Genomic DNA, 15320 nt, shown 5'->3' with positions numbered 1-15320 from the left:
TCACCGTATCGCCTTTCCTTCAGCTCCTCTAACAGGAGCTGGCAGGAGGAAGAATCACCTCCAAGCAAACGTGATTCTGCAGGAGGGCGTATCTTCAGCCCGCCGCATAAATGATTCAAAGCTTTGGCTTCCTGAGAGGACCGTGTGACCGGCGGGGCTGAGCGCGAGTCCGGCGCTTGCTGAGGTAAGCGCAGTCTGACGGGCGACGCGGGAAAGCTGACGAGTGCAGAAGGTGAAAAGAGGATGTGTCGCACTTCCTCCTGAAACTGGCTTTCGGTCAACCATTGACAGATCTGATGATCTGATCGCTCAATGCGGCGAACAACACAGCAGAGCTGCAGACTCAGTGAACTTCACGGCCTTTCGGACTTTGAAAGCACGCAAACAACAAACGTCTGTGATTGAGAGACAACAGCATGTGTGCGGATGGAAGAATGTGGAGCAGACGTGATGAAAAAGTGACCACAGGAGAGGAAGATACTCACAAACGGAGAGTACGGCTCTCCTCTGTCCGTGATGCCGCCGGCCATGTTTGGCGTTGGGGATCCTCAGCTGGAGGGAAAAGACAAACAAACTGAAGCATCCATCCGAGCTTTGTTCATACACATCATGATGTTCCTGCCGTGTGAGAGAAGGTTATTTTTAACAGGCCTTCCCGTCTCTGCTGAGGAAAACGGTCTAGTTTTGGATGCTGAAGCTGATGGAAGCCAGTCAGGTGACTGCTGACCTTCCTCTGTTGCCATGGAAACGTTCACCGAAAGTAAAAGTATAAAATAGGAAAGTTGATGCTGGTAGAAAAACTAAAATTCAGTTAAAAATCAAATTAAATCCCTGACATAAGACGCAACATTCCCCTTAACTTATTTTTTAAGACCTGAAATATGAATTTATATTAATGTTACTGTTAAATAAAGTGTTTATTACTGAAAGTGTTTATCATCTCTGTGAAAAAGGCTTTTTATACCCAAACCAGTGAACTTTGAAGGATGAATTTCGGTGGTGAAGGTCATCCTGGGGGTGTAAGTTAAGGATCGTGACCATCTGAGACTTTCTGCAGAGCATTTCACTTTTTTCTTCATGCAGAAACTTCCAACAGAAAGGACCCGGCGGGTCAAAAAGACCCTTCAACTCCAGACACCTTCGCATGTAACCACACTTAAACACAAACCTGTTCAAAACCTAAAAGATTAAACGGTGAAAGAAGAGGAAAGTCCCATAATTACTGACTTTTTGGGTCAAGTTTGTCATTTCCTGTGACATTTCAGCGCTTTTCTCCCTGAATCCCTGCAGATTTCTGGCTAAAAATCATTGGTTTTTTTTTTCCGTTCCTCTGACAACAACAGCGAACTGAAGGGTTCTTTTCTGGGGAACGGAGACGCGCGAGCAGCAGAGCACGCGCGCTCGACCCGCGGTGAACTCCAACGTAAACACGGCTCACCTTCTTCTCCTCCGCTGAAGTAGCTTCCGGGTCACGCCGAGCGACTACCGGAGGAGAAACGCTCCGCGGCGGGCAGCCAGCGCGGGTTTGCAGCGCTGTGGGGAAGTTAGAGGAGCGGGAAAGCACGGAGGGACGGAGAGACTAGCATGTTTGAGAGCTAGCGCGTCTGGCTCTGCCACTGCTGAGTCCAGGAAATCAGCTGACCTGCTCCACGTGACTTCCTCCCCGTTTCCACTCTCGTTTCCGGTTTGCCTTCAAATTAAAATAAGTATTTTTATTTGTTTTCAGTTGTTGGAAAGCTGCGCAGACCTTTACATGTAGCTTTAAAATATTAACAACAGCTGAATTTTAACAGAGTCACATTTCTCTCTATATAACGACATTATCTTGTATTATTTTGACAGGATATAGGAGTTCTTTTCAAATAAAAACCATACCCTGTTTCAATTAATGCAGCAGAATTATTCAAACTCAAAATCCAAGAAAGCCAAGTCTACTGTGATATTTTCTATAATGATTTTAGAACACCTCCAGCATTTTTCTTTTTTCTATTGAATATAAACAGTAAAACATTGGTGTAGAAAACAATTTTGTAATCTATACATTTAAATGCGTTTTCATGCTTTAAGAAGTTTGCTTCTGAATAGAAACTCAACAGTTCTGTGAAGCAGAAGATCAGAATATGTGCTTTAAACTTGTTCTGGTAATAAAATCCTGACAGTTGATTCAACATTTAACCGTCATTTTGCTTATTATTCTGGCATGTTGAAAATGTAGATATCGAAAACGGCCTCTAAACCACAAAATCAATATTTGCTTACATCTATGGCTTTTTCTTCAAAGCTGAAGAGCCACAATAGAGGGATAAAAGAGCCACATGGCTCTGGAGCTTCAGGTTGCAGACCTCTGGTACAGCATACGTGTGTATTTCTTTATCTTCTTTTACCTTTATTTTATTTTTCAATAATTTAATGACTAACTATCCAGAGTTTGATGTGGTTAGATATATTATTTTTTGTTTTTCTTTAGGTTTTTCATTTTGTTTTTACTGTTTGACATAGTCCAATTTGAATTCCAAACAAAATTTTATTTTAAAATTCTCTGTATAAAATAACTTTTAAACAATGCCATATATATTGAAAATCCAACTAGTGGTCTAAATAAAAATTGAAATTAGGAAATGACTCATTTCAGAGCAGAAGTGACCTTTTTCTGCCCTTGGGGGAGGAGGTCAGGGCTTTCTGCAGATCAAGAACCTCTGCTCAAGTGGAACAAAACATTGAAACACTGAAAGCTGCTCCTTTCGGCTGATTATTCACGTTCTGAATCCCGACTGCTTAGTTAGTTGATCGTGTCTCACATGCTCCTCTACCCGATTTAGATTACCGATGCTTGTGTACATTTCCAGGGGGGGTCCTTTGTTTCAGACCTTCCCCCTCTATTCATTTACTCTGACATGTTGACTTTCTGCTGCAGCTGCACGTCAACAATAGAATCCTGCAGCTGATTACTTGTTGTACTAATTGTTAAACACGAGGACAAAGACGCTGCTTTAGACTTTGACATCACAATTAAAGATATCCATCAATTTCTGCTGTACATCTCTGTGCTTCTGTGTAAAGAGCTCCTGTGTTTAAAAAGCTTTACCTACAGCGAGCTGACGGCAAACCGCCATGGCCGCTCTGCAGACTCTTGCTCTCCTCTCTGTCATTGGTAGGTAGTCATCAAACGTTTCTGTTTCCTCTGATCTGCCTTCTCCTTTGGTCCACCTCTCAGACTCTTCACGCTGCAGACCAGCATAAGGACCAGGATGGTTCACCGACATTGAATTTTTCCCCGTAGGCATTTCCGGCAGCCAGACTTCAGAATGCTCGTACTTCAATCTGATGAGCCACTTGAACCTGACCTCCTCAAACGAAGCTCTGCAGGTCACTCGACCTGTAAAAAGCTGGAACACCACCACCCTCGTCCAGCTGGACATGGTGCTGTTCGGGATTTTAGGGGTGGTAAGCATTTTAAAGGACTGCTGACACTTTTGTGGAAACAAAAAGGTCCATTTATTGTACAATAGTTTGGTTCTGCTTTGTAAAGCATGGATGGGTTTAGGTTTCTGGGATGACCCTTAAATGAAACAGGAAAGAAAAGTATGATGTACAAGAAAAGGAAGAGTTTATGTGAATCAAACATCATTTCTGAGAGAGAAGAATGTGACCAACATTACGCATTTGTTTAAGAACATGCATGTTTGCGTTTGTGAAATGTAAAGAAAACCTGTTTACCTCCCTGCTGCTGACTCTGCAGGATGAGAAGTCCCAAACGGTCGCACTTCAAGTCCTGATCCGAATGGTAAGGCTGCTGGCCGCTGGGCTCACGTTGTTCCTTCGCTTTGGCCGGAATCCCTGTGGCTGAAAAAAGGAAAACTGCTCTTTTTGCAGAGTTGGAGAAACGAATTACTGAGCTGGAATCCCTCTGAGTTCTGTGGAATTGACATTTTGAATATTCCAAGGTCGATGGTCTGGATCCCAGATATCGCCATCAAAGAGGAGTGAGTGCTTTTATTCAAAAATTCAAACATTTTTCATTTCAAAAACTATTTCCAAAATTGGAAAATGAGTCAAACACACTGAAAACCAATAAATGAGAGTTTAGGTCCATCTATCACCTCTTGGTCCTGTTTGGGGTCACGGGTTGCTGTTCAAGTGCTGTTCAGGCAAAGGTGGGGTTCACTCTGGCGGGCTGACCCCCCATCACACGGCAGAATTTAAGTTCAAAGTTGGAAAAACTAAAAACAAAAACACACATTTTTTAGATTCTGCTGTTTAATTACAACAATTTCAAGAAACAACAAAGATCTCGAGGATCAATGTCCTCTGATGGTGAAGACAGATATAGCGGAGCATCATCGGCATAGCGGAGGATCTGCCTCAAAATGTGTATCAAGCAGAAGTATCCCAACACAGAGCCTTGGGGTACGCCTTTAGACAAAATGTGAATTGAAGAAGATTCAGAATAAAAAATCTCTTCAAGAACTTTGGGCCGGCCAGCCAGAAGTTAGTGATCCCAGAGGTGGTTCTAAATTTTTCCACTTTGGCAGGTAGATGCCTCAACCGTTGTGGTTCAACCATTAGCTGTATCTGAGAACTGGAGAGAGGGAGTGTTACGCCATCCATAGAGAAGGCTTTACTTTCAGCTACGCCCAATGAAGTCAATTCAGGCACCATGTTTTCATAATACGGGCGGCGCCATGTTGGAGCCAGACGACTTCAGTGAGTAGTAATTCAACCAAGTCAAATGTTTAAATGTTGGACGTGGGGGCCAACAGGCTCCGCCTACTTTTATTGAGGTACCTGATTGGTCAGTTTATAACTTGAATAACTTGAACCACAGAAAAAACATAAACAAATAAAAATGATTAGTTTTAAGAGCAAGAATGTTTATTTTGACCATATAATGACTGAGTAACAGCTGTTTATTTCTCTGAAGAAAACAGGTACTTCCTGTTGAGTCCGTCCAGGTCTCATTTACAGTCATTGGTTGAAGAGAGATGTGTTTAGATCTATATCATGAAATCAGCATTCACAGTTCCTGACGGCTGTTTGTTGGTCTAGACAGTCAGGTCTTCTCTCCAAAGGACAACGTTTTCATCGTCTGTCTTCTTTAGTGCTTCTGACACTGGGAGTGTTCAGGAAGATCCTTTCCTCAAACTGGATCCCAGTGGATTACTGAGTGGGACCTCCCGGCAGCAGCTCACCTACACCTGCCAGCTGGACCTCTTCAGATTCCCCTTTGATCAGCAGAGCTGCAGCTTGGAGTTTTACTCCTTGAGCCACAACAGTAAGTTGGATCAGATGGGCCCCTCCACACACAATTCTCAGACATTCGATGATCCTTTACTGTCTGAACAGGCAGATCTCTAAAGCTGGCGACCACTGGAAACGGGACCGCTTTCACAATTGTATCTAAAAAGATCAAAACGACTGAGGGGGAGTGGACACTGGTGGAGCTGCAGGTTACAGAAGATGCAGCATCCACACTTCAGCGGGTGGGAAGCAGCCTTCAGTACACGGTAAGAGAGCATCAGGAGGCGGTCCGGGCCACCCGGTCCTCATCGGGCTCTCGGTGTCTGCAGGTGGTGCTGAAGAGGAGGCCCTTTCTCTACATCATCAACCTGATTTTGCCGCTGATGTTCCTGCTCTTCCTGGATTTGGCTTCCTTCTTCATCAGTGAGTCCAAGCTGAGCTTCAAAGTGACGGTGCTGCTGTCCGTCTTCGTCTTACTCCTCAACCTTCAGACCATTTTGCCGTCCACTGAAGAACACATGCCGATGCTGGGTAGGTGACGGCGGGGTGAGTTTGAGGGCGTCTGAGCTTCTGCTGACGGCCGCCGTCCTTTCCTTTTAGCCATCTACTGCGTTTCCGTCTTCACGCTGGTGTTCTTCGGTGTCCTGGAAGCCGTGCTGGTGAGCTTCCTGATAGAGATGGATGATTCTCTCCGTGAGGAGGCGAAAGGGGCTGTGAGAGCTGAAGTGGACAATCAGCCCAAAGCCCAACGTCCCACAGGTTGGAGTGGACTGTTCTGGCCATCTTTGACGTGAAGTTAGCGGCTGCAGCAGCAGCAGCACAACTTCACTGAGTTTTCTGTTTGCAGCAGAACCCACTGAAGAGACGGATGAAACAGAGGAGAACCAACCTGACGACCAGAACCTGCTGAAACTCATCTTGGACAAAGTCCAACTGACTCTGCTAGAAGTTCTGCGTGAAAGACAAGACAAAAGGAAGCCCGGCTGCTTCCGAAAGCTGGCCAAACTCATCGATGTCGTGTTCTTTGCCATTTATCTGACAACCATCATCATTTCTCTGATTGTCCTGTTTGTAATCTGGATAGGGAAATGACCTCTGACCTGGTCCTGATGCTGGTCCTCCAGCAGCTGAAGCTTCAGCTGATTCTCTGTCCTGCTGAAGACAGACTGACTTCATGAAAACCAACTGAAAGATGTTTGTCTGCAGCTTGGATGGAGCTGCTGAGCCCCAGAAGGGACGGAAAAAACAAATTCAAGAATCTGATCAAGAAGAAGCAGAAATAAAAACATTAACATTTGAAAACTTTACTCATTGAATAATGAAACACCAAGTTTAATGATATTATGAAACAAAACATGCAGATCCATCTCTGATTTAAATAAATCCACTTTGACCGGAGGAGGCCTTTGAAGTTGATCATCAGTGATCAAACCGTCGTGTCCGTCTTTGAGACTAAAGACAGATCAGATGTTAGCGTTGAAACCTTTTCTGGATCAAAAACTGTTTTCTCTGGAGAAGAAACCAGACAATTATGAATATTTATAGTTCGACCTCATTAAAAAGGGTCGATTATTTCATGGTGTTTTTCTGTTGTGTCTGTGTTTCCATCCATGCTGAAGTTCAGGATTTCATGTCAGTTTTCTCTCTGCTTTGGGGGTTTGCTGTCTTGATTGAACAACCAGAGATGTGAAATCTGGCAACTTTCACATTTCTGTACAATATAGGAAGAAAAACTGTTGTTCAAATGACCTCCACAAATTTCACACAGGTTGAGGTCGTGTCACAAACATTTTCCACGTATGAAAGGTGGGTCTTTCACGATGAACGCGTCATTTACGACATTCGTACGTGTTTCTTGCGTTCGTCAGATGCGCAGATGTCCGTCGAGGGTTTCAGCCAGCGGGTCTTTAACTAATCTAATTCGGTTTTGAGCTACTCTTGGTGGGGTTGGTGGGGGTGGGGGCGGTCCACTAGTCAGACGTGAATGTAGAAAAAGGAATACAAATAAGCCAGAGGAGGAACACATATGTCCGCACTCAGTGGCGGTTCTACACTAACTTACTCCCTGGGCGAGTAACCCCCCCAGCCCCCCCCCCCCCCCCCCCCGCGCGCACACATACAAAATTTGACAACATCCTGTTGTGTTCCCTATCTTCTATTTAGCCATTTTACTCAAAAAATGCATGAATTTTCTAGACTCGTATTACAGGGGTGTCAAACTCAGTCACACAGGGGCCTAAGTTAAAAACACGCTTAAGGTTTTGGGCCGAAGAAGATAAACATTTACTGATCACACTAAAGCTAAACTTTTAAACCTTTTACACTGAACTTTTTGAACATAAATATGAATAAAAACAGGAACATTAATCCAGAATAACTCAAGTTAAACCTTAAATAACTTGTAACATTTTGTTCTGCATTTAAATATATTCTGTCAAAATTATACAAATGTGAACATGCTGCAGGACAAAACAAAGAAAGTCTGGAAATATTAATAAGAAATTACAAATCAAATAATTCCATTTTTTTGCTCTTTCATCATTTTTTAGAGCATTTTTTTTTAGAGCTGGACTCCTGCTTCATTTTTAGCAATAATTTCTTAATGTGTGACGTCCTGTGTGTGTCTTTGTGAAACATAACAGAGGGATTATATCTAAAAAATAAAACTTATTGTGATTAATATGTTTAGGTCTTATAAAACATTAAAGACTAAATCATAGAACTCATCAGTGGGATTACTCCAATAATATTTGGCATTTCCCTAAATTTGTGCAACACCAACAGCAGAAATCCTCCAAAAAAACTCAATCCTAAAAAAATGGTCTGCGCTCATCTCCCCTCCCCCTCCCCTTCCCTCTGACACACGCGGCTCCGTCTCTATGACGGGAGGCGCAGCTGCGGCCCAGAGTTGATTGTCAGATAGAAAAAGACTCCCAATCACCTGTTAGTGTGATTCAGCCAGCCACCGGAGAATTGCACCCCCCTCTCGAGTTTTTTGACTTATGTTCCAAAGACTACCGCAAAGAGGTGTGGCCGCAAGCGTCTTGTAGCAGAGGGCGGTGGTCACGTGCGCATCGGGTCTGCTGTGTCGGAGCAAAGAATTGTGGGAATTAATCTCCATTGCCTGCTTTTTTCGAAATTGGGTTGAGCACGGATGTTTGTTCTGCCTAATTCCTTTTCATGTGCCTGTTTTACGTTGTTTCACTCTGAGGTATTCTTTTTTTTTTCTTTTTTTTTTTTTGCACCATAAGTGTGAAGAGCAAATAGGAGGAAGACATTCTTAAGAGTCTGATGTGTCATAATTAAAGCATTAAGTGTCGGCTGCTGAAGCAATTTCAAATTAAAAGCTCCAAGTTTCCTCTTTGAATCCAGTATGTAGCACATTATGTGTAACGCCTCAGGCACGGCAAATTCCGCCCCCTATGACGTGCCGCCCTGGGCGACCGCCCACATCGCCCATACCAAAAACCGCCACTGTCCGCACTTTTTTACACTTTGACACTCAGCACTGAGCAGAAATCAAATGGTTTCAGCACCATGGTCAGCTCCCGTCGTGGTTCCTTAACAGTCTGATTCCTCTGATCTGCACCGGTTCTGGGTCCGCTGCTGGGCGCCAGGCGAGGCACCCCACCGGGGGAGATCCGTGAGAAAAGCCGGGACGGGCCGGGACCCCATGGATGGCTGGAAACTCATAAACCAAACTCACCTAAAGACCCGTCGGCCGAATCCTTCCACGGACATCTGCGCACATTGACGAGTGATGAATGCAAGAAACACAAATGAGTTGCGTCTGTCACGCATGTATCAAGAAAGACTGAAATTCTGGGATGATGCCAGGCTGACAAATCCTCTGAACTCCCCGATTACCTGAGGGGATGAAAATGGTTTGGGCCAACACTTGATGTGTGGCGCTCATATGTCTCATCGCTCAATATGAGTTCATGCCGTTGACTTCACGAGGGAGAAAAGAGGTGCAACAAGAAGTGGTTTCACTCTGAATTTATTTAAAAGAAAAAAGCTGAAAATTCATAAAGAAAAAGTTGAATTTCACACAGTTGTTTTTTCACATTTTATAACTATTTCTTTACATTTCATCTTGAATAAATAAAATCATATCTATGTAATAAACATTCATAAATAAAAACACATTTAATTCATGAAGAAATGTCCGCTGCTGATCTATCTGACACGGTTCTGTGTGTTGCGGTTCTGTCTGCAGCGGTTCTGTCCGCCCCTCTAAATGTATTTCTTCTATCTGAAAAAACAAAGACTTTTGTACTTAAATTCATGGACTCCAGATTTCTAAAATGTAAAATAGAATCAAAGATAGTTTATTGGAAAATATGCTTGAAGACCTGATCAACAGATCACTGTTTAGAATTCAAATAAATATCCTCATTTACTGTAAATTGTTTATATTACTCTGTTTCAGTTTGAGTAGCATGAATTTTTTTTCTTTGGGAGTTAACATCCTAAACACATCAACTTTTTTTTATTTTTGCCTATCTTTTAGATTATTTTGATTTAAACTTTTATTTTGTGTGATTCTCTCTCTTGTTTTTCGTATTCATTTGTGAAATTAACCTTTTGTCAGTTTTAACTGTTCATTCCTGTTTGTTTTTTTGATCGTTTCTGAGGTTTCTGCTTGTTTTTAGAATAAGGTTTAAACTTTTAATTGTCCCAAAAAAGACAGTTTATATTCCCAAAAGTATCAGCTCACACCTGAACTGAAGTGCTGTCCCTTTCTTAACCCGTAGAGTTCAATGAGGTCGTCCACCTTTTGCAGCTTTAACTCTTCTGGCATGGCTGTCTGCGAGGTGGAGGAGTGTTTATTGTCTCACTGAGACAGTTCCAGGCTGGAACTGACTGAGCTCCTGAGAGCGGCCCATTCTTTCACGTTTTGGAAAGTCTGCAGGCCTGAGTGACGATTTTACACACCTGTGGCCAAGCCGAGTGATTAGGACACCTGATTCTGATCATTTGGATGGGGGGCCAATACCTTTAGTGATATTACATGGGAGGGGTTCCTCCTCAGGGAGCAGCTTCAGCAATAGAGCTTTGATTTACTATTTCAACTTTAATATAGAAATGTTTCTGCATGTCTACATTTAGAATCAGAATCAGAAATACTTTATTGATCCCACACGTGGGAAATTTGTTTGTCACCATAGCAACTGACAGCAGAGGGAGAAAAAAAATTTATGAACAACTGATGTGGAAAAACGGCACAAACCAAAGGTTAACCATTCATCCAGATGATGCACAAGTATAATAAAAATGTGACCACAACTAAAAAATAAAGGAGAAAGAAGACACAGTCTATTGTCTTAGCCAGCCGCCTGAAGCGCCCTTCCTGTGCGTCTGGTTTGTCCCGACGTCCGGCTTCCCGCTGCGCTGCTCTGACTTCATCCAGGATCCCTTTCAGGAGGTCCTGCAGTCCGTCTGGAGGAAGGACGGTCTTCACCGCTTCAGCCTTTGTGTCCTCCTGAACTTCTGCAGGTTCTGGAGGGAACACAAAGAGAAAAGCTTTTCTTCAAGGGCTGATGTCCGAAACTCAGAGCTCACTGATCCTCAGGACCAAAAGAGGAGCAGGTGTCGCTCTGGAGCGGCAGGATCACTAAGAAGAACAAGACAAACAAAAAAAGAGACCCTGGTTGAACCTTCATGTCTGACGGCGTCCTGCTGAAGATCTCCAGAGCTTTGATCCTCCTTACAGCAGAAACCGTCGATTTTGGATAGATAGCCCACCAGCATGGCCTCCAGGACACTGAGCCACACCACGGTGAAGACAGAGACGCAGTACGAGGCTGGAACGGAGGTGCAGAGATGTCACAGGAGATGCTGAGACCACGTCCAGAGGGTGGGGAGGCACGTGGCAGCTCACCAATCATTGGTAATTTGTCTTCAGTTGAGGGCAGGATGTCGTTCAGGATCAGCAGCAGGACAGAGATGGACAGGAGGATGGTCACTTTGAAGCCCAGTTTCTCTCCACTGGACTCACTGATGAAGAATGAAGCCAGATCCAGAATGAGAAGATAGAAGAGCGGCAGGATCAGGTTGATCACGTAAAGCATGGGCTTCCTCTCCAGCCAGACCTGCAGGAGATCCGGTTAGACAGGACCTCCGGAGGATTCCAGCATTCTGCCGGGACTCGTCTGTACCGTGTATCTGAGTTTGCTGACGCTGATGTTCCCGTTGGATTGATCGTACAGGAAGACCTGCATGTTCTTCAGGTTCCACTCCCCCTGGGTGATCATGAACTCGTCCGACAGACTCGTGATGACGGAGCTGTTCCTGGCTGTGCCCAGTTTCAAGGAGCTGGCTGAGGAGACAGAGGAAAACTGTCCGACAAATGTCCATCAGCTTTCAGAACAAAACAACCCTGAGTCTGCATTTGTGTTACTGTCGAAGCTCGTGGAGGAGAAGGTGATGTTGCAGCGCTGCACGTCAAACGGGAACAGCAGGAGGTTCAGCTGGCAGGTGGAGGTCAGGCGCTGGCGTGTGGTCGTCACCGCCTCACCGCTGGACATGAGGATGAGCAGCGGATCTTCACGAATGCTCCCAGAGTCCGAGGTGCTGCAGAAGCAAAGGGAGGTGTGGGTTTTCTGCTCAACAAAGACTTTGTGCTGGTCAGGTTCCACCGGGCCAGAACCACACACCGCCCTGATGGTCGCAGCTGCATTGGATCCAGCACAGCAGAGAGGCTGGGGGGCTGGAACACCCGCAGGGTGGTGGCTCCAAGGACCAGCGTTGGTAGAGTAAGTCAGTAAATGTCATTTCTATAGCGCCTTTCACAGACAGAGGTCACAAGGTGCTTTACAGAGTAAAAAATGTATATATATATATTTTAATCTGTAAAGCACCTTATATATATATAAAACATAGAAAAACATAAAGGACAAGCATATACCACGTAAAACAGCTTTGCAAAAATGAAACGTTTTTAGTTGACTTTTAAAAGAGTTTATAGAGTCCAGAGAACGCAGGAACAACGGAGCTCATTCCAGAGTTTAGGAAGGTTCTGTCTGCTCTGGTCCAGAACCGTGTGGACGGACCATCAACAGCTTCTGATCCACAGATCTCAGTGCACCAGATGGTCTGTAGGGGGCGGTCAGATCACAAACACATGAACATAAGAGCTTTGAGGATCGGGGAGATGGGATCTGTTCTCTAGGTCCGGGTCAAGATCCTCACAGCAGAGTTCTGGATCAGCTGCAGACGAGACAGCTCCTTTTTATTCAGACAGGAAGCAGACTGTTACAGTCTAGCCATGTAGTAACAAAGGCATGAATAAGAAGTTCTAGATCTTCATATGACACCATTTTCAGAAACGGTTCTGGATCAGCTGATTGGAGTGCTGCTCCAGCCACAGATCTTTGTCAAAAATGAAACCCAAGTTTCTAAGGCTGGGTTTGATTGACAGCCTGGCCAAGAGAACCCAACGGCTGCTCAACCTCTGGTAAAGCATCATTGGGGCAATAACTAGTGTTTCTGTTTTCCCTGAGTTTAACTGCAGAGTTTTTACAGAGTTGTCGTTTTATCCGCATCAGGCAGCTCATCAGAGAGTCCAGTTTGTGTCTCAGAGGGCTTAAAGAGCAAAATAGCCGAATATCATCAGCAAAGAAATGGTAGGAGACATCGCTGAACTCCTGGATGATCTTTTCCAGGGGGTTCATGTATACAGAACAGGGCCCAGAACAGAGCCTTGAGGAACCCCACACAGTAAGTCTGCTGACTGAGACATTATGTGGTTGACACTGAACCTCCGACCAGATAAGTAAGAGGAAACCCAGTGGAGAACTGGCCCTGACAAACCAATCAGGTCGCTCAATCTTTGGATTGGGGGCCCCATATCATCACTAGGGGGTGCTAAAGGGACAGTAACTCTCACCGATGGGTTCAGCGCTGACTCTAAAGTAAGCTGGGTGGACGACCCTCAAAACAATCAAACCTCCCATCAGAAAGTCGCGCTCCTCTCAGACGTTAGACCATCACAGTGAAGATCTACTTCTGGTTGAACGTTGGATAAAAAAAACTCATTTCTAGATTACAAACCAAATCATCTCTGACTCCACAGCTGCCTGCGTTCTTCTACACATCATCCATGATGGATTTGATGGAAACATCAACACTTGGGTGGTTTGGAGGACCAGAAGGTTGCTTACTCCTCGTCAATGCCCACATCTGGGTTCCAGACTAAGGACTTTGGGATCGTCAGCTTGTCCATCCCACAAAAGTCGGAAGGATTCCAGGTCAGAAATTCGTTTTTCCAGTGCTGATCAAAGGAAAGAGGACAAAGATGAGATCATCAGTAAAGCACAGAGTCTGTAGATCCTCTGTTGGGAAGTCTTACTGTTTCTATCCAGATGTGGCTGGTGACCGTCTGACACTTCTCATCCTGCAGACAAACACAATTCATGGAGCTCACACACATCCCTCCTGCTGTAGAACATGGGAAATGTCCTCTTCACCTGCTAACAGGGTTTTCATTTTATGGAACAGATCTTTCTTTAAGTTTGAGGAGAAATGGGATTGAGTGGGAGCCAATCTTCACCACTTCTCGACTTGGTCCAGACTGACCTGTTGGCTAACACGTCGTAAAAGCTGTGGACTGAGCAGAAGGAGCCTTTCATGGAGCCACTCACCACATCCAGGATGCCGTACATCACCATGTCCAAGGAGACGGCTGTCGTGTGGTTCCAGCTTTGCACGGGTCTGATGATCTGCAGAACCTGACTGGGTGTTGTCAGGTTCAGATACTTCAGCAGACCATAATAAGAGCAGTCTGAGGGCTGACTGCCTGAAACACCAGCAGGAAACCAGTGTGACATCCAAAAACAGAGCAAAAGAATCCAATTTAAGGAGGCGTTCAGGGCCGTAACCGGGCCGCCGCGCGTCCGGAGGGCTGCCATGGCCGAGTGCTTCAGCTTCAGCTGAAAAGCCTTTTAAAGCATCCAGATGTTTGCAGACGTTCACCACACAAAGGCGCAAGATGGATGTGTTTGATTATGTGAACCAAAGAAGGTTCTTTGTGTTCCGAGGCCGATGACCCAACCATTTCTATTGTTGGAGCTGCAGCTGCAGCGAAAAGTCAACATCTCTGTGCGGGGAGAGCTCACATCACCTGGAGTCAGCAAAAGTCCTGCATGAGGTTCTGAAACACAAACGCAGAGATTAAGCTCTTATTGCAGAGCACTTTGTTCAGCCCTTAGTTTGTGTCACAGGCCTTTGTAAACACAGGTGGACCTGAAACATGCTGCCGAAGGACGCACACAGGTACACACACCTACAATGCACCTAAAAGCCAGACCTGAAACCAGCAACACAAGTGCTCCAGAAACACGGACCTAAAAAACACACGAACCTAAACCCACATGCACTAAAACACGTAGGGTTTAGTGCATGTGGGTTTAGGTTCATGGGTCAATCTAAAATGTCCCAAGGTGTGAATGTGACAGTGTGTGAGTGTGTGGTTGTGGTCACTCTACCCTGCAACAGACTGGCGTCCTGTCCAGGACGCCCCCTGGCTTTGCCTACAAGTGGCGGGGATAGGCTCCAGCAGCCCTGTGACCCCGAAAGGGGAATAAAACGGGAGAAGATGAATGAAAAAACTAAAACCTGTTCCAGAGACACGCCTAAAACAAGCAGCTGAGATGTTCCAAAAGCATGTTCCTGGTCTTGAAACGGGCTCCTAAAAAACTCCAGACACATTTCTGAAGGACACAATCGATGAAAACTGTGTTTTTAACATCTTCTTGCAGCATTTGTCTGATCATGGAGGACATTTTAAAAGAACATTAAGCTTAAAATTGCATTTCAGAGTATTTCTTTATTTGGTTTAATGCTATAAATCCTTCAATCAATCATTGTTTTCCTGTTTCTCTTTCTTTATTCTAGTATCTTCCACCATTCTTTGGTGTTTAACTCCTACAATTTTACAGCTATTTCAACCGTTCATCTATTCAAATGTTCATTTCTTTCAGCTTTTTCCAGCTGTGACTTCTGGTTCTTCAAATACTTTAACTTTTACAGGATTTCCAGGATTTTTGCCTCCATTGAAAAACATGGGGAATCCTCGGTGC

The 15320-nt window shown here is 44.6% G+C and overlaps 3 protein-coding genes across 5 annotated transcripts in view; 1 reads left to right on the top strand and 2 right to left on the bottom strand.

Moving 5' to 3' along the window:
* Positions 1–1639, bottom strand: part of tmem104 (transmembrane protein 104) — a 48432-nt gene extending 46793 nt beyond the window's left edge. The window contains exons 1-2 of one of the 2 annotated variants that reach the window (XM_004071131.4): positions 1439–1639; positions 486–552 (exon numbers count right to left, since the gene is read on the bottom strand). In XM_004071131.4, the coding sequence (XP_004071179.1) occupies positions 486–530 (45 nt within the window). In that variant the 5' untranslated portion in view covers positions 531–552; positions 1439–1639. Of the gene's footprint in view, positions 1–485; positions 553–1227; positions 1352–1438 lie in introns of those variants that run through there. The other variant, XM_020705016.2, reaches the window with a different exon arrangement.
* Positions 1640–1873: 234 nt separating this feature from the next.
* LOC101159105 (5-hydroxytryptamine receptor 3A-like) lies at positions 1874–6812 on the top strand. 2 transcript variants are annotated; one of them, XM_011477730.3, is made up of 9 exons: positions 1874–3151; positions 3281–3444; positions 3740–3784; positions 3874–3983; positions 5100–5272; positions 5344–5504; positions 5568–5769; positions 5839–5997; positions 6089–6812. In XM_011477730.3, exons 1-9 carry the CDS (start codon positions 3112–3114, stop codon positions 6328–6330), a joined length of 1296 nt encoding a protein of 431 aa, XP_011476032.1. In that variant the 5' UTR covers positions 1874–3111; the 3' UTR covers positions 6331–6812. The 2 variants fall into 2 exon arrangements, with proteins under 2 accessions (XP_011476032.1, XP_004071178.1); XM_004071130.4 differs by having other exon boundaries at positions 6086–6812.
* A 2943-nt stretch (positions 6813–9755) lies between these two features.
* On the bottom strand, positions 9756–14980 carry LOC101158857 (5-hydroxytryptamine receptor 3A). The gene is made up of 8 exons (XM_011477728.3): positions 13884–14980; positions 13592–13636; positions 13404–13513; positions 11642–11814; positions 11400–11560; positions 11123–11333; positions 10899–11045; positions 9756–10740 (listed from the first exon to the last, which is right to left on the bottom strand). The coding sequence occupies exons 1-8, from the start codon at positions 14148–14150 to the stop codon at positions 10478–10480; spliced, it is 1377 nt and encodes a 458-aa protein (XP_011476030.2). The 5' UTR covers positions 14151–14980; the 3' UTR covers positions 9756–10477.
* Between the last annotated feature and the right edge of the window lie 340 nt (positions 14981–15320).

This window comes from Oryzias latipes, chromosome 8 (assembly GCF_002234675.1).
Source record: "Oryzias latipes chromosome 8, ASM223467v1".
In the NCBI taxonomy this organism is placed as follows: Eukaryota; Metazoa; Chordata; class Actinopteri; order Beloniformes; family Adrianichthyidae; genus Oryzias; species Oryzias latipes.
Note: the sequence above shows the minus strand (reverse complement) of the source record. Positions and strands in the feature narration are given on the sequence as shown.